General features: G+C 41.7%; 1 protein-coding gene across 1 annotated transcript in view; it reads right to left on the bottom strand.

The window, feature by feature from the left end:
- Positions 1 to 20,112, bottom strand: part of plekha7b (pleckstrin homology domain containing, family A member 7b) — an 89,060-nt gene that overhangs the window by 35,112 nt on the left and 33,836 nt on the right. Inside the window, exon 4 of the mRNA XM_071906411.2 lies at positions 4,897 to 4,980. Within this exon, the coding sequence (XP_071762512.1) occupies positions 4,897 to 4,980 (84 nt within the window). The remainder of the gene's footprint in view (positions 1 to 4,896; positions 4,981 to 20,112) is intronic.

Genomic DNA, 20,112 nt, shown 5'->3' with positions numbered 1-20,112 from the left:
AAATGAAACAGAACCTTGTGGTATTGTATTTAGAGGATTATTTATTGCCTGCTTCCACCAAGCTCCTTAGTGCTTTACCTCTCTTTTGTGGCATTATTCTAAAATCGGTTTAGGAAAAAATTTCCTCAAAGATGTTGGGATTTTCTCATTACTATACTGTGGTCAAATTAGTTGTGATAGAAAACATTTTAATATTTGGTTTCAATATGTTATTGGTTTTGTATTACGCATACATTCATCCATCCAAGAAAACTGTTCCGGTGAACTCTCACTGTAAGCCATGCATCAAAAGCAGCAGGGAGGGGAAATAATGATTTATGTCAAAGCTGAACATACTGCAGGGTGCTTAAGAACACAGTGCCAATAGCTATTTTTGCCGTTTCTATATACGGTATATATCATTTAACATCTTCTCTCAACTCTTAAAGGCAAATACAGGTTACTTCCATGGCTACTGAAAACTTACCCCGTTCAAAGACAGAATTACACAAAAGCAGCCTATGTTCAGTAGAAGAAATAAGACTATTTCTGTTGTCGTTCAAGTGCTTGTGGTGATTTAGTCTTCAACATCCCAATAACAAAACTGATCAACCTCGAAAAATTCAAACAACCTCAGTATAAAACTCTTAGAGCCATTACAAGCCATAATGGCCACCAGTATTCTAATGTTATCCTTGTTATGACTACCTTTTTACATGATTAGTTTTACATCATAGCATTCCAAACAGTCAGAAAATTGGGTGGATCCGTAGATTGTCTTAACCGAAAGTGTATAGCAGCAACACTCACTGTTACACTGTTGCAATGATGTTAAGTGGCAGCAGTGTTGCCTGGTGGTTAGAGTGACTGTCAATAATGGAAAGGTCACAGGTTCTATTCCCGTACCAGCCATTTGTCCTGTCAAAGTGTTCAAATCTATGACGCTGAATCACTACTTGCTCACTCATTGTTAGTCGCTCCGGGTAAGAACGTCGACTAAATGCCTAAAATGTAAATGAAAAGTGTGTGTGTGTCAGCAGCTGCAGGTGTAGGGAGTCAGGTCAGCGCTGCTCGACCTTTCAAACTACGATGTCTGATGTGTGCGGCGAGCTCCACAGTTCCTGTGACAGCCAGACGGTGTGTCACTATGATAGTGCTGCCTGTGAAGAGTCCTCCTGCGCACAATCATCCACACACACGCTTGCCATTACTGACACATTCATCATAGATCACACACAGCAGTACTAATAAATATACACAGCCATAAGCATATGATTCAGAAACTCATCCACGCATATTGCCTCTCACAAGCCTAACAAATCATGTATAGCACTTTATACAAAAGTTATATCCTAGTGTAACGTCTACAACATTTGAAGTAGAGCTCAGTATCAGCTGCAGCCACTGAGCAGTAAAACTGACATGCAATTGTCCAGTATTTAGCAGAGCCAATAGACCTTGTCTTCCTGACTGCAAGAGCTTGCTTACTATAGGAAACGGTGTGTGACCTCGCTCTCTGACAACACTGCCACTAGACCCCTGCATTGTTCTGTAAGGGAGCTAAAAGCAGCTCTATCTCTGCTGTTTTTTCCTGCTTTGTGCGCGGCACTTCTACGAAGCTAAGGAAGAGGTGATAGAGAGATGTGTGTCAAAGACTAAGGCAAAAAATTTAAATAAAATGCTGGTAGAACAGAGGGAGAAAGAGGGACCACAGCGGAACAAAACATAGCTGCACGCTTCACTGGCTGGACCGCAGCCAACATTTTTACAGGATGTTTCCGCCGTATCAAGGGGACTCTGCTGTTTTATGTGAAGCTTTCATACTGTTTACCACCACTGTCATTTGAACAGTTCCCCAGGAGATTTGCTGTGGGATGTGGCGGACAGGAGTGATATTTCACATCATGTAGTGGATAAGGAGAGAGAGAGAGGGCAGGGGAGAGAGACAGAGAGAGAGAGAGAGAGAGAGAGAGAGAGAGAGAGAGACAGAAAGAGTGAGTTTCCACAGCCCAACTAGGTTACCACCTGAGAGAAATAGACATAGGGTCACCTACTGTGTGTTTGCGCTATTACTATGGCCTCTAGCTGTGATGGAAGGAAGGGAATATTTGACATTTTATAAGCCTTCCAGCCAGTGGGGTGGACGTGGGGAGAGTTGACTTATCGATTTAAGTGTGATAATCAATAACAAAGTCCATGCCTTCGGGTCAAAGAAGGATAGGCTGATCGACATCTGGCGGGGGGAGCGCCTCCTGAAGCTCCTTCTTCCTGCTCTGTCCTCGATACGATGCCTGTCTCCTGGGAGCGCAAAGAGGTTCCACATGCTTGGGAGTGAGTCAGTGATTAGGGGGGGGGACCTACTTCCTATGCAGATATGGGTCTAAGTAGAATGAAAGCCACACCACCACCGTGACAGTGAACAGAAGCAACATTTTGTGGTCAGTGCCTGAGCTTTATGGAGTGAGGCCGTCCCTGCGTCGCACATATTCCTCACCATGACCGCACCACAGCTGTCACAGGCTCCGCTTAACCCTTCAACTGGATTATGACAAGGAGAGGCATGCACAGGCATAGGGAGGAAGAGTAAACACAAGTTGGTCCAGGAATTTAAAAAAAATAGTAACCTAAAGCAGCAGTTAGTTACTCAGCACAGTTCATAACTCCTTCCACTTAAGCCCCTGGAAAATTCCAACTATCTGTGCCATTAAAATGAGGAATACCAAGGGGAGATACAGTCTGGGAGATGGAAATTATAACATTCCCACACCAGCATCAACAAGCAACAATGTGTGGTTTTGTGTGTGTGTGTGTGTGTGTGTGTGTGTGTGTGCAAATAATGGAGCTCTTGAAACCTGATCTAAAATCTTATCTGTTGCAATATATGATGTCATGCAACAATTATTTTACAACCCCTAATAAAGGTTTATGAAGGGGTCATTAGTATGCCACACTAACAAGAAGACATTTACAGTAATAGTAAGTGTAGTAAATGTAAATGCATATTGTTAGTTGTCCTGATTTCTTATAACAGACCATTTGATTTCACTTTACTTTAGATAATGAGTTCACAGATTACTTATAAGACTTTGTGGCACAGTAATAAGAATTCCACAGCTCGTAATACATCTGATGTCTTATAAACAAAATAAATATATTGGTTCCAGTGGTAAACACATTACTTATAACAGCCTCATAACCTGATCACACCAAATTCATAATACATTGTAGTGTACTATGACATTTTCTGATGTCATTATGATGAAATTATAATGTGCTTATGACCTGCGTATGATACCAAATCATCGTACCAAATATTTAATTTCTGAATGTGGATGTTATCCACTAGGACAATCTAAGTCAGATGTTTTTATTTAGCTTCTGTATTCACAGATTAGATGCGAGTTGGCAGTCTAAAATGAGACTTTATTTTCTGACTTATAAGTTTTACACAGTCTTTTATGAAAACTCCTTTAAGCACCAAAAATGTGCTGTGAGGAGTTTCCTTAAGTAAACGTGACATCTTTCCCATGTTCTTGTGGGAGAGGCATAAGTCTGATGCTATTCTCAGTATGACAAGCTTAAAGAGATTAGGTCGGGCATTACAAAGTAACGGAATGATTCTGTTACTGTTGGAAATATGCAAGTGAGGGCACTCTACCTTATAAGCCCCTGATGGTGTACAAATCCATGGCTCAACAGTACCGAACAGGGGATAATGGAGAGTTAGAGGGAAAGGCGGTGGAGAGTGGAGATGAATCACAATCAGCTTTGCATTGCCTCAACAAAACAACTTTCAGACACAGAGAATGTAGAGGTCAAATGCTCGTCTCTCAACCTGCTTCTGCCTATACTTGGAATCTGAGCAATGCAAGCGATCATCTAACACCAGCCAGCTTAAATATGATCAGACACCTGCTGCTTTATATTCTGCTCTAAACCTGTCATAAACTTGGGCAGCTTTGCAGGATAATGTACACACAATGATATGAACAATGACGAATAAAGCCAACTGCCATGATACAGTTATAATAAATAATACAGCAAATGAGAACACCGTAATGTGGTCATTCTTTATGAAGAACGATCATGAATATTGTGTAATGAGATCAGATTATGGACACGTTCAACATGAAATGTTGGTGCTATTAAACATTCAATAAATCAAAGTGAGAAAACCAAAGTCAAGCGACAAAACCAAACTTGTCACCGAGAAATCTTTCAGTGCTGTAATCAACCTTGAACAAACCTTATTGCTGCCTGAGTCACAAGCACGCTGTCAGACAAGTTTACTTTATGACTTTATCATCTGGAAAGTTCCTCTCCATCAGCGTTATGACTTCAACTATAAGCTGAAGAAAACAAACCAAATGGCCCAGAATAAACTAATTCTAATAATAATAACAGCCATTAGCCGTTAGCATTACTTGGCTGATGTATGAGACAGATTCATGGCTCCAGGCGTGACGTGAACACGGTCAAAAGGCGTATGTGAGCGCTAGTTGTCTCATTACCATAAATTCTATTAAGGCAATAACTTGAAGAAAAATTAATAAAGAGTCCGCAGGATTGAAAGCCGATGATGTGCAAGTGCAATCAGTTATGAATACCATGATGGTCATGAATAAATTCAATTCCATTAATAAATTAGAATGCTCATCCTTTAATGTTATGGTAACCACTGCTCATTTTCCTGATGAACAGTTAATTGAAAGCCTCTTCCTCCGACTCTGGTTTTACTCCGCCTGTAACTGCAGACGAGAGAACTATTTTCCCCCGCGATCTGCTCCATCAGGGGGAATGACAGGCTATTTCCCAGTCTATTTCCAGACTCCCACTGCATGACCTTGAGCTAACCTATCTCTCCGCTGAAGCCCACTGTGTAAGCATCCTTCCCGGCAGAAAAAGAGATACACTCACCTGTCCTGTAGTGTGTATTCTGTGTTTTCAGGGGATATCTGTCCGGTCACAGGGTGTCGAAACGACGTAGTCCTCTGGTTGTGGCTGCGGGAGAGAGGGAGCGGGAAGACAGGAAGGATGGAGGGAAAACAACACCAAGGGAGAAAACAAAATTAGTACCAAGTCATTAATCATATTTCTGCTTGATCGGAACACAGCACCGCTACGGGCCTGCGCTCGCTCTCGGCTGATGGTTGAGCTTACTACAAGACCACATCAAGTTTCTTCGCTTACAATGACTGCCCCAGTCAACTGTAAAATATGTGGCACTGCTGAAGCCGGGTCAGGACCCAGAGCTCGTATTATTTTACACAAAGTGTAAGGCTCAGCACTCTCCCTTACCCAGCTCACCAGGCTTTATTGATTTCAATTACATGGGGTCATTCGTTGCTTTAACTAGGGCATTAAAACATGTCACTGTCACAGGATGAAATAAGAAACGGACAGGTGGCTATAGTGTTTGTGTTGAGAGGAATGAAAAATGATGCTTCTCTCTAAACTATTCTATCAATTTGCCCTTTTTCACAGCCATCCCTGTCCTATATAAGTGTAATTCTATGGCACATTTTCTGCTTCAGTGATTGTAAGCTATAGATCCTGTCAACTGGATTGGCCTCCACAAGTTGGGTGACCCAGGTCAAAAAAGTTTTAAGTTTTTAGTTAAAGTTTTAGTTCTCTGGTAAAGGTAAAGAGTTATTCATGTTCACAAATATTGATTGGGCTGTGGTAGAATATATAAATAATATAGGACATCTTAATCTAGGAAATCTTAAAGATGATAATGTACAAAGTGCACTTTGTCACATTAACATTGGTGCCTCTATTTTTTTTTTTTTTTCACATTTCTGCCTTATCGGATAGTTTACAGTGTTACAGTGGAGAGAGAGGGGAGACGACATCCAACCACAGTCCCAGGCCGGATTTGAACCCAGAATGTCAAGTACACAGTATGTCCCTTAGCCAACTGAGCTGCCAGAACATACCGGTGCCTGTCTTCGTAACATTACTTTTCAATATACTACTTATTCATGTACTATAATTTTATCACGACATTTAAAGAGTAATTCTGTACCCAGTTTGAGTTTCTCTCCACCTACTGTGCGATTTTAAAAAATGCAAGACAGTGGGCGTGAAGAGCGGGGGGAGGAAAGGGGTTTTGGGTTTGAGCTGGATTGTAAGAAGAGGAACAGGATGGAGTGTTTGTGGGCATATGGATGGAGCTGCTGATGGGCTGGGGTGGTAACATTTTTTTACTAAATGACGTATCTTAGGAGTACGGCTGCATCTCCAACTGAACACCGCCCTGCTCATTTTATCCACTGGAGGGCGAACTGAGCCAGGTTTAGTGAGATAAATACGCCACCAGCACATTAGTGCTCAAATGTTGACAATATGACCGGTGCTGTTGTATTTCATAACTACATAGTACTAAATACAGGTTTAGAACTTGAAAAAAAGTGTTTTAGAATGAACATGGCGTTACAGTGCGTAGGCCTGTCATCTTTTAGATCCTTACTTTACATGTTTATAGATCAAACTTGCATTAAGCACTGGCTCCAAGTTGATATATTCAAGATTGCTTTGGTGTCAAAAAGGTCACAAAAGGCTGTAGCTGAAAAGTCACATATAGACTAGATATAAGCATATCTTGCCCTGTCTAAGATGTTTCCCTGCCTTCCGCCCAATGCATGCTGGGAAAGGCTCCAGCCGGGTGTGACCCTGAATAGGAATATGTGGGCAAAGAGAATGAATGAACATACAGTATCTTGTTGCTCGCTTGAGTGGCTCCAATCTTCCTTTTGAATTTTGATGTAGTCGTATGCTTGCAATAGAAATGATGCAGCTAATAAAATAATAATATGCTAACTGCTAAACTGCACTGCTGTATCTGTAAAAATGTTGAGTATGTTGACAAGGGGCATATCAACCTCTGAACAAATACTTTGGCTAGGATACAGGTTCTGTGCTCAGAAAGTGAAGCAGGACTAGTTGGCTCCCTGTTCAACTGATTTATAAGTACCACTCTTTTGTGGTGCTTCGATATCCTACCACACACAATAAAGAGAGTACGCAATTCATGGAAGTCTGCCAGGAACATAATGTTAGCTGGCCAATCAATTCCATTGTGTTTTTAATGTTTTGCTGTATTATGAATCAAAATCAAATATGACCTGCTTTGTTTGAATGTTAGACTAATAGTAAGTTTGCAAGCTAGGCTAAACTATTCTGCCCTACAAAGGCCAACAGCAGGAACTATTTTTTTGTTTAAAGGTCATGACTACAGTAGGGTTTATATTTCATAACAACAAAAATTATACCATTAAAGCATAACTCTTTTTCCAGCATACCATCAATTACAATCATTCCAAAATGCAATCATTCTATCAATTCTGACCAAAAACTTGACAAATGCTTCACTATAGCTTCAGTTATGTCTTGCTTACCTGGGTGCACAGCTCTCTAATACATTCCTACAGGGCCAATGGACACTCCAAAAATCAACCCCAAAAGCACCCAAAGCACGTCTTTTTCAACACCTTGATCTCAACACACTGAAGCAATGTAATAATGGTGTCATCTATGATGACAGTCATAGATATAGACAACACCTCTAACCTTTTAGCAACGCCTTTTAATGAGACAACAAAGGGTTTGGAGTTAAATATGTTATGTCATTAGTTTATAGTCTTGCAAATCTAACCAGGTGAAGCTATTTGATCCTTACCAGTGCCTAAGCAAATACAATGGCAAACATTTATCAAAAAACATTGTACAATTTATTGTTATAGTTATAAAGTACCATCTTAACACACCATGAAAGTGATTTCAGGACCTAATGAAAATACTAGTGTCTTAGCGACATCAGCTAGTGTAGAGCGAAGGTCAAGCATAAAAATAAAATTGCGATATATTGGCATATCCATTTTTTCACCCTGCCATAGTTCTTACATGAATTCAGCTCAGCTCAAACTGTCCACTCACTATAGCCTAATGGACTGCGATAACACAAAACAGCCAAAAAAGCATCTCTCTTTCACACTGCACCATCAAATTCAACAGCCTCTGAGAAATACTGTATGAATCCAATCACTGTGGGCATGTGGAAAATGCCATGGCGCCAAGTATTTGCCAGTTGGCATAGCAATCAGTATTGGAGGGAACAGGTCAAATTGACATAGTTTTCATTACAGACAATTGCAAATGTTAAAAAATCACTTTTTGTTCTTCTGTACTGGCCTGGCAGTGATTTTCAGTCAAAGTTCAAAATACTGTGAAATAATGTTCAATTCACTGTAACTCAGTGCAATAGGACTACGGGTTTATCTTGGGTGAGGCTGTTTGGGATGATGGGATGAATGTCTATGGCTACTTATGTTTTGTTATGTTACCACTGATACCCAGTACTGCCTCTCATTAGCCTAGAGCCTCAGAAACATCTGTTCTGTAAAAGTAGTAATGTCACGACAGCATTGTTATGGAGGAAATGTCCTGCATCGGCTACTCCTGTGTCATTACTAATGTCCAGCAGCACAGGCCTCTCCGTGTTCTCTACTCAAGCGTAGCTAAGGAGGAGACCGGGCTATTTATCTGAGTGGGTGGATGACAGATCTGAAGTGCTGAGGTTCTTGTCCCGTGTAGGCTCGGGAAAACTGGGGAAAGGGGCAGGCTGCCATATTCTACTGCACTGCAATGTTATGCTTTCGAGTCTGGCTTGTGCACTGTGTCGGATATTATTCCCTCTCACTCATTCCTATCTTCTCCCATCCCCATTGTACAGATTCTATTAAAGCAGAGACGCCATAAAACTCATCTTCAACTGAAGCTGGGACATACTGTGAAAATGGAAACACACAGTAAATACTGCAATGCATTTTCGATCAAGCAAGATCTCTGCAGGAACTCAGTTCACAGAAAACATGCTGCTTTATCTCTCTCTCTCTCTGTGTCTCTCGCTCTCTCTCTCCCTATCTCTCTCTCTCTCTCTCTCTCTCTCTCACACACACACACACACACACACACACACACACAATTACACAAATAGCTGTGATAAACATGTTTACACTACCATCAGTTATAACAAGGGTAAATAAATGACTATCTGCCTGACAGTAAAGGGTGAACCCTCTGAAGGACAGCTGCAGAGCTTTACTATTGAAAAGGTGCAGGATGATACAGAAAAAAACCTGGTGCTTCACTGCATCATCATGCAGCAAAGGGAGAGGAGACAGACCGAGGAGGGAGATTTATGAGTTGACATTTCTCAAAAGTTCACAGGGTGTATTAAATGGGAATGGTGCTAAGTGATTCTGCACACACACAACATGGCATGAAATAACAAACAATACAAAACATTCACACTTATGTGCACACAAACACACACACACACACATGAAATAACAAACAATACAAAACATTCACACTTATGTGCACACAAACACACACACACACACACACACACACACACACATAGTAACACACACACAGGCCTGTCCCGGGCTTTGTTCGTGGTAAAAGCACATAATTTGCTGAACTGCACTGGGCCCATACAGCACTGCACCAGCATCCCCTGTTAATTAGGAATCTGCATTCTTTGAGGCTTTTGTTTCAGCCGCATTACTTCTGAACTATTTGTCATGGAATTCACAGCATGCCCACTTAGTGAACAAATACTGCAGCACAGTAGATCTGTGTTTGTTTGCAGAAAACCCGTTTCCATGCTGACTATATTATCCTAAATGGGAAAATGAGCTCCTGCTGCAGATGAGCTAGCACTTTGCCTTTAAGATTGTGTATTGGAGAAACAGCCTTGTTGGCAGTACCAGTGGGATGCAATCACTAGAACATATGGTACCATATTCTGATTGTTACTGTAAAAAAAACATCTGAGACAAAAAAGTTCATATGAGAGGTAGGTGAGCAATTAGATTTAGTTTTCATTCATATAGGTTTCTCTCTTGAAAGATAACTTAGATATCACATCAACTCTGTTTTCACCCTTCACTTGACTACTCCTTTACTGAATTTCCTCTGATCAATTTAAGGATGAAATATTTTCAAATGCTAGTCTATGAGCTAATTTGACAGTGCCATTGTTGCTCCTTTTCCATCTCTACCACAGAAATGTTAAACACAGTACTTTTCATTCAGTCTTGAACTGGCCATTGCAGTGGACCAAATGTTCATTAGAGAGCATGTTTGTTTAAATGTTCAGTGTGTTTCTATGTAGAACTTATTAGGGTATTTTAAATGCAGAAATCGAATGGAATCAATATACATTTGTATTATTAGTGTCCTTTTTGAAGTTATATAGGTTATTCAACATAATAACAGCAATAAAGTCAATTATTTGGAAGAACAAGAAGTTATTTCTAAGTATCGTACACTCCAGCTAATGGAGTGGAACTGGCACTGGAGCAAGTACATTTTGTAAATATTAGTTTATAGGTAAGAAATAGCATGCACTGTAAATTATTAAGAATCCACCAGACCAATAAATAGTAGGGCATCTGTAAACTTTCTCCAACTCACTTCAACATACTTATGCTAAGATATGGGAAACTGATGAGTGTTTATCAGTGCAAAACATCCAGGTTTCAGGGAGGTTTTCCATCCAAACACAGGTAGCCTACTCCCTCACACTTACTAGCATGGGGAACCAAAACACTAACCTTTAGGGCAAGTCGTGTTTCTTTTATCATCAGGCCTGATAAACAAGAGAAAGAATGACTGGCAGCTCTCCTTGCAGAGAGCCTCAGGAGAGCATTTCTCAACATAGCAGTGTTTACACACAAGTGTCACCGCAGTGTAAACCAGACCAGGTTTAATCCCAGATGAGTAATGAAGAGATTGGCTGTTACACACTTTCTAAATGGATCGAAACATGTTTTCATATAGGGACGGGATTCCTATTAGAAGCTATTGTAAGTGGCAATTAAAGCCAGACATGAAGTACACCAAAATACAAAACAATGTTGGTCACAAAACCTTATGCTTAAGTATGGACCTACCCAGCAGCATATTAATGTTTTTCTAGGCTGGGAATTGAGCTGAGCTCCTTGCGTTTCATGGAAAGTGGGCTGAACTGGATGTAAAACCCCGTTTTGATTTCAGTCAAAGCTTCTCAGCTACTCTCAGCTGGGAAATGCCTCCTTCAGTGAGTGCTGTAGAAGCATTTACACTCTATGCAGCTCAAATCAAAGCATGCTCTCTCTCTCTCTCTCTCTCTCTCTCTCGCCCAAATGCACCACTGTGGAGTCCAAAGGTTCAGCTCTGGCACGCCATACCAATTTACTCAGCAAAACAACGGGCTCAGGGTAATCCCTGTTCCAACAGTAGGGCTAAGTCTTGGCAGCGTGGGCACAGGGGGCAAGGCATCAGGGTTTGAACACCTCTCTCTCGCTCTCTCTCTCTCTCTCTCACACACACACACACACACACAGGCTCTGCATTGCTCCACCACCACACATCAAAGACTGGGATCACACCGTCCACTTACAACCCAACAGCGTAAAACCATCTCACCACCCTGCTCTCCCTGTGAAACACCAGTGAGTAGAGTACAAACTCCTGAACTTAATTCCTGGTGTATTCACAGCCCAGATTTCCCTGCTCTTCTCCTGTATAAAATGTCTCTCTACTTACTCTTCTCTGCTGTTTCATGTGCAAAGTGAAGACAGTCTCACCTGCTGTGTGAGAGTGAATCATTGTGAATCAGCTGCTAGTCTGGCTGTGGTGCTGCAGGTCATAGAGATCCTCTTGGCAGTAGCAGGACAGGTGGGGGATGCACACAGGGTCTCTCATAGCAGCTGGCATCCGCATAGCGCAGAGCAGAGTGGAGCCAGCGGGAGGAAAGCAGAGGGGGAACTCTATCTCCTCTTTCTCCCGCTCAGGCGCGCTGTCTCTAGGAGTTTCACCCCAGACTTGCAGTGTGGATGGTAGCGATCCGACTCCCTCCCATCAGGGGAACGCCTCGCTTGCTTATCAGACCCCCCTCCCTTCCTATTCTCTACCTCCCTCTCTCCACCTCTCTCTCCCCCACTTTCCCTGAATCAAATTAGCCTAACATCAGCTCTTTGTAGGAAAAAGTAAGTTAGCTAGCTGCCGTAATACTTCTGCCCTATATGTGGCTGGAGAAAAACTGTTCACTTTTTACTGGAAAATAGTCAGCGAGTTCTTTTTCCCACTCAGATCGATCATGCTCACTTCCCTGAAATCAGGGTTTGTTACTGCATCATCAAAGAATCATTCCATGGTGAAGCTGTCATATCTTCCAATGTATTTTGGCTGGTGTTTTTGTACCGCTTGTATCCTCTGAGTGGCAGCACTGCAGCTAAGGTAGTAAAATACAGGAAGGAATTTTGGCTTTGAGTTTTCACAAATAGAAAGAGAACCTTGGTTTTGGTTTTTTGATTGGCTGAATCATCCACATTTTGGCATACAATAGCTGCTCCATATACACTTGCATAGTTCCCATCAGACAATTTAAGAGTGGGCAGAGAAGTCCGATTTCTCATTAACAGAAATGCCTCTTCATTCCTCAAAGAGGAATGAAGAGGTGGTGGTACTGACATAGGCCTATGGTAAATATTGAACCTGATAGACAACCAAGAATTGGGAGCTACAGCTAATACAAGCTATTCATTATACAACAAACTCAGTTTCACACAACCAGATATTAGAAAAGGGAGCCATTTTCTACATACCACATTTAATAGGTCATATTTATTCTGTCCAAGATGCTGTTAATGTGGGACATCGAGACAGCTCTCCTTTCAAAAGAAACAATGGATATGAGGTAAATGTTTGATCAATCATTAAGCTCAGGCATATACCGATTGATCAATATGTGACAGCCACCGCAGCAGAATAGATACATGACCCACTGTCACATTGTCGTATAATAGATAATAATAGAATTGAAGGATTACTTGGTCTTCTATGGGTTGAGAAAATTCCACGACCCCTTGGGCTTATTAAACCCTTTCAAAACCCATTGGATAAACTTAAAAATGCAAGATGCTCAATCTGAAAACAAAGTTGTTTTTCTTAATTTCTGAAAAGCTGACATTTGGGAGATACAAGGTTTTCACCCGACAGCGACAACAGTAGCCTGCAGCGTGCCTTTCAGAGTAGATCTGAGCTAAGTAGGACACAAAGTCCCATCAACTGACTAATTGTTCATCAATGTTGTGCAATTCAACTAATCACCAGAGAACACACAAAGGCAATCATTTGATTTAGTTGGGCTGCTGAGTTTATGACCAGCCCAATCCAATTAGCTGTAGCAAATTCAAAATTAATATCAGCAAGCCCTTGGTAAGCAAATGATGCTAATTTTCTATAATATAAAGAATAAGATGAAAGCAAATGAAAGGAGGGTTGTAAATATGCACATCATTATATGAACTGTGACAGGGCAAATGAGGCGCCAGGAAGAGGTACTGAGCGCTTTAATGGCAGTCATTTCTGTGTATGACAGCCCATCCAGGCGGTGTGAATGTGTGTGACAGGACATTAGACAGAGTCAGAGAGAGCTACCATGGACCTCCAGAAACATCCTGTAACATCCCAGGCCTGGCTGGCAGAATGAATTAAGCTACAGCAGCAGTGGTTAGTGTGCAGTACACCCAGACACGGGAAGTTGAAGCCATTAAGGAGATAAGCATTCTGCAGCAGGATTTGCACATGTCCGTTGACCTTTATCAGTTTCCATACTAGCACTGCACTGCAGCCAACTCCGCTTCATTTCCCTGACATTTGTGGAGAAATTATCGGTGCAGTCTCTCGGAAAAGCTATTGGGAAACTCCATTGTCTTTCAGTGTGAAAATGAGACTTCCCAGGGAGAGCAGGGAAGTCGGCACCCCATCTAACACACACATCACACTGACTGACCTTTTCTTGTCACTGCACTCATTCTCTAACATCATCATCATCATCTCATCATCATCATCATTCTGGAGCATTGTCTACAATAGTAGAAACTCTGAGCTGAGTTGACATCGTAACCCTGTTATTACAACCCTACTGGAGAAAACCCTGGCATGCAGTCTAAAATAGCATCAGTGAAACCCTGTGGTCCAAGCTCTGCTGTTCCACGGCAGCCGGCCATCCGGCAAACCACTCCAGCAGCACCGGGCACACTGGGCACAGAGTGGCACAGACAGGCCTTAACATGCCCTATGGAGAGCAAAAACAAGTGCTGGGACTTGCCAATGTCTGTGCCACTGGAAGAGGGAGCTTTTGGGGGAAAATAAAAGAAAAACAAAAATTAACATTCAATACACACACGGTTCTGACACAGCACATTTCAATGCAGAGTCACAGCGGGCCTCTAGGCAGTGCTGTTCCAAAACAGAAGCAAGTCAACAGCTAATTGCATTGCAGTGAATGCAAGAAGGGCCCGCGTTGGGCCAATAATGAGGGATTAGGATGAGAGAAACGCTGCCCATAGAATTAATTCTCCGTACACAGAAGCCTTCGCTCTGAAAAAAGAAGCACCACTCGGACTGAAAATGTTGCTGTTGCTGTTATTAAGATGGGGCGAGTTGGCAGAGACGTCAGGGGAAATGAACTAACATCTATTGCCAAAAATGGGTTTTACTGACCAGTTTCATTTCATTTCATGTCTGCTCAATTGGAAAGAATGTGTTTCAAACCCGAAGAGGACTGCAAAAAAAGAAGTTGACTAATGGAGGCTTAACTCCAGCGCACAAACAAAGAGAATGGCCATCTCAGCAGCCCCCACCCTCCATCCTCCACCCTCCACCCCCCACCTGCGTTGTTCCAGTCTGTTTTATAGACCCACATTAATAGCTTGTCCAGGAGAAAGTTTGCTCTTGGTTGCATTGTGATAAACACTTATCAACTGACCTGCTCTCTCTTGTCATTGTTCCAGCCACTGCCTGCAGTCCAAGGGGGAGCGAGAAAATGGCCCGAGGGAGGGAAGGAGAGCTGCAGGACTGTGTGCACATCAGCACTTCTATTACTCCACTGGCACGGAATTAGCCAACTGATAAATATTTATAAAGGATGATTTGAAGTAATTCATCAAAGAAATTGCAGTTTTATAACCCCTCCAACCATGACAATAAAATGACTTTCAAAAGCACTTATCTTGGGGATCAATAGAGACAGGGATATGCTGTGGCAAAAGAAAAGTTAGGAAGTTTTCTGGAGCGAGCGTTCTCTGGGGGGTAAATCAATGAAGAGTCCTGCAGCTTCAGGTCAATATTTAATGCCACAGATCTATCCAGCACCTTACTGATGGCCACCCAAAGCAACCAGCAGTCACCTTTACTTAAGCTGTGCAAACAGGGATGGGCAGAAGCCGGTGTGTGTGTTTGTGTGTGTGTTTTATAAGGGGGTAAAAGCAGGGGTAAGAGTACAGCAAGTTAGGTGCTCTCATTCGCACTGCATCCAAACTAAACTTAGATAATCTTAAACTGAAAGTTGATACTGTGTGTTTTTTGGCCTGTCACTATCCCTGGAATGTCATGAAAAGCGTACTTGGCTGTTGCCGTTGCTGAATACTGATAATATGAGGAATTAGTCATTTGTTTTCTGTCTGTTGTGGTCAACTAATATTCAAGAACTAGATCTTTATCACATATTTACTAACATATTATATTTAGAATTACTTATGGTGTTAATGTTGGTATAACTTTGTAACTTTGTATGTCCAGCTTTCTCTAGACAGAGACAGTGTGTATTTCACTCTCAAGTTTCGATTCATCACCTTCTGTGGACAGAGAAATGTGCACACCTGACAAATAGAGCGAATCTAAGAGTCCTCAATAAGGGGGGATGGGACCCTCTTCTCTATTGCAGCCACACTCTAGGCTGATAAGACCGGTGTATTTTTAAATAAAAATCTTGCCTAGTGTAACTTTAAACATCCAAGCAGCAGAGTTGGTTTGAATGTCATGACATTTTATCTAGCTTGGCAAAACTCTTCTTGGGAAACTTGAAAGCCACATCGAAAAGTAAACTATATTTCTAGCAGACATGCAATCCTCTGTCCTACTGGCCAGTTTCCCTTCAGTTCCTAAAACATCTATTTCACTGCTGGGGTGAAGGTTTGGCTTAGCAAACCTTATCACATTCCAGAACAAAAATACACCATCAGCAAAAGCATCATACAGCTGAGAGTGCAAGACAAGAGAGAGACAATCCATGCGTCAGGAAACGCTATTATCTTTTTTTAAAACCATAAAGCTTTAGCTCACATAATTGGTGCTCACATCCACTGATTACATTTTGTTTTAAATAAATAAACCCTAGGCTCTAATTAATGAGACAAACTGATAAATCAGTTGATCACTAACATGTTAATTATCATGGAAGGTCTGACCTCACATCCTTCTCTTTCAGCCAACTCTGAATCAAATAGAAATGAAAACACCCCACGCCTCTTTTCCCTCCTGCCGCCATCTAACCCCCACTGTGATCAGCAGATCAATACGGATGCTCATTATAGGGCAGGAGGTTCAAAGGCACTTTGCCTCCCTCCTGTGACACACACACACACACACACACACACACACACACACACACACACACACCTCCATAGTACTCATTCAAGCTTTATCACCAATGGCCTGAGCCAATCTCAGGTCAAGAACAACATGGCTCAGCCAATCTGAAGACAGACACTACTTGCCTCAGGAAACCCCAGGTTAATGAAACACAATGACCTTCGACCTCCAGTCCCTAGAGACTCAATGAGCATGGTGCATAGCATTCACCATTGTTAAATAAAAGGGGATGTAGGTAAGTGACTGATACAAAACTGAGAAATAAGACAATGAATGAATGAAGTCATAATTTTCTAAAGAATGATCATTTGTAATAGTGAGCAATAATGACAGAGAAGGAGAAAAGTTATATTGCAGAGTTACCCTCTTTATCACTTAGGAGGGCCGCCCAGGTGATTTAAGCCTGCAACCAAGTGAGAACAGCCAAAATCCTGCCCAAAACGTGCATCTGGCATCATTTAAAAAAGGAAAACCTGACATTATTCTTCTTTATTGTGGTGGCATTTCTTTTGGGAGGTCGGTTCTAGGCACACTCGGGCGGCTAACGTCATCAAACCAGCTCACGTTCACATGCAGCGATACCTAACAAGCTCTGCTCACTGAAAATATGAGGTTGTAAACTGGATTTGACAGCAAAGACTACAGTAGATGGGAGACAATACAAAAGAATTAGGGAGGAGGAAGAAGGGGGAGCGGTGACTTCTGGAAATTTTAGGATGTGATTTCTCAGCATATGCACTGAGACCTTTATGGCCAAAAATGTGACATTAATCATATCGTAGTAAAGTGGTTTGCTGCAGCCGTATCTGACAAAATGCAACGAATCCTACAGTTCTGCAGTTCAAGTAAAGCTGCAGGAAATGTCAGATAAACAGAGGAGCTTGTTGATATGAATGAGGCAGAGGAAGAGACAGGGTCCCATAAAACAGGGTGAGCACAGATTTGATGGTGATGATGATGATGATGATGATGATGATGATGATGATGATGATGATGTTGATGATAAGCTTTTGATCAAGAGGTTGTAAAGTTAAGATTGCAACTAGGGTGAAATGCAGCAAACAAGACCGCAAAATCTGCACAGACATTCACAATGAATGACAGTAGGGTGTGAATGTGTTTTTGGCAGGTTATGTGTGTGTGTGTGTGTGTGTGTGTGTGTCTGTCTGTCTGTCTGTCTCACCAGCTTGTTGATAGCCAAAGGCAATAACATTCTCTCCTCCCCTCCTGTCACTGCAGCTTCCAGAATGAAGAACTAATACACACACACACACACACACACACACACACACACACATACACACACGCACACTGGGGAATTATATAAAAAGGCCTATAGTCACTGTTTCTCTGGCTCGGCTGACCATGTTGTTCTTGCATTTATTAAACTGGGATGTTGTCAAACAGTATGCATTTTGTATCACTATGCAATATAACAGGGAAATGCAGGGACTGCGCCAAATTATATCATTCCAAGCTGTGGCTCACTGTAGCACACAAGTATGAACTCTTGGGACGACATCGGCTCACCTTGCAGCCTTTGCCACCCAAGTCCCTCAAAAAGCCAAGGAAATTGATTGAAATGTATGATTATGATGATGATGGTGATGACAATGACGATGATGATGATAAAATACAAAATATCAGCTATCATAGTGGGGTAGGGAGTAGGGATGTGACGATATATTGAAATTCAATATATCGCAATACAAAAATGTGGCAATATATATCGTGGGGCAGAAAAAATTATTATTGTAGCAATATTAGCTACATTTTATTTTGCTGCAGTAATCGCAAATGAGATGGCTTGCCCATCACAATTTCACAAGCTCTCCATCCAAATCATATTATTTTCACTTTGGAATGACATTTTTAAATAGTTGTTTACATTCTAGTAAGCCAATGTCATTGCTAGAAACATTTGTGGCTCAGAAATAAACATTTTTACATCGTATCATGGTTGTATCAAATTGTGAACCCCATATTGGGTATAGAATCGTATCATGTGATAGGCATATCATCCTATCCACTGGTCAGTCAGTCAAAAATCCATACTTTGTATCATGAAGGGGAAATTCCACCCTCAGATACTCACTGTTCACTGTATATATCATCACAGAGTTATTTTGTAGTGTTGTAATTTACTTTTTTGGTATACACAGTTTCCCTCAACCTGCCTCGTCTACCTCTACTTCAGTTCGTGATTTCCAACATTTCCCAGAATGCCTCTCCAGCTGTTGGTTTTACGTGTCGGTGGAAAGGACAGTAGCGACAGTGACTGTTAAAATGGTGAAACAATGTATACTGTGCCCACATCAGAATCTAAATCCTTCTTCCTCTCAGCCTAAAACAAAAGCTTGCCTGACCTGTCTTGAGCTGACACAGCCTCCTCTCTTACAGACACAGTGGAATGGCAGGCAGGCAGGCAGGAAGACATGCTAGCTCATTCCACCATCCAGAATTCAATTCTCTCCCTCTGATGGGCCACTCCATCTTGATTGTAGCCGATTTGCAGACTGTAATTGGGATATGTGATATGATGCTCTGATCTTCTGCAGTCAGCCATTCAGAAGGGCTGAGGCACAGGCTTCATTTACCAGTGTAATGAGGTGACAGCTAGGTCTTGTCTGAGACCGCTATGGGCATCCTATCTCAAAAAATGCCCTTGTCATATCTACACAAAGCAATAAATATGAATATGAATAACGACCATACTCAGCAGAAATGGATTGATCTAATCTGGAGTGAGATAGTGGATCAAATTCTTGTTTCCTCCATACCCTGAAATCGCTGAGTCTTTCATATCTGTAGTTGAAAACATAACACCCCACAAGAGCATCTAAAAGCCTTTACTTTCTGAGGAACTATGTAAACATGTCTTAGCAGCTACTGTATATCTCAGCAGCTAAACGCAAAGAGAGTCCACAATACACAGAGACAAATCACTTAAAGGATAAGGCTGGTGTTTTTTAATGCATTGCTTACTGTCAACAAATCCTATGAAAATAACAAAATCAGCAATGATTTTGTTTTGCCAGCAAATCTTGTCCATGTAGCCGGTGCCCAATGAAGCCATGTCCCAGCAGCCATAGAACTCCATTGTATTATAAAAACGATTAAAAACACGTCAAAGAGCCATGCCGTTGCTCTGGGCAACATATTTCATCATCACGATGCACCGGGCCAGCCGACTTTTTCCTCAAACAACTTAATAAGCCGGCTGTAAACACGTTTGCGATCTCAGGAAAGTAGTTCCGTAGCACTGAAAATAGTCCTCGGCGTAATGAAGAATTTGTTCCCATTTGAATTTGATTTGGTAATAACTACAACAGCCTGACTTTGTGGTAACAGTTAGCGATTTTAAAAATTTAAACTATGTCTTTGTGAGCTGTATTTCAAGGTTTTTAGCTTACAATTGGAACCAATTACTTCCGGGTTGAAGGCTAAAAACGGTACGTGGGAAGTCAGAAAGTAACGGGAGTAGAGCAAACGCATTGTTGATTTTGTTATTTTCATAGGATTTGTTTACAGTAAGCAATGCATTAAAAAACACCAGCCTTATCCTTTAACCTAGGACAGAGGGGGATGTGAAGGGCTGGGGGACGTTAGAGCTGCAGTCTCAGGCAGGAGAGAGAGGGAGGG

The sequence above is a fragment of the Centroberyx gerrardi genome, chromosome 1 (genome assembly GCF_048128805.1).
Source record: "Centroberyx gerrardi isolate f3 chromosome 1, fCenGer3.hap1.cur.20231027, whole genome shotgun sequence".
Taxonomy (NCBI): Eukaryota; Metazoa; Chordata; class Actinopteri; order Beryciformes; family Berycidae; genus Centroberyx; species Centroberyx gerrardi.
This window is presented reverse-complemented; position numbering and strand designations above follow the sequence as displayed.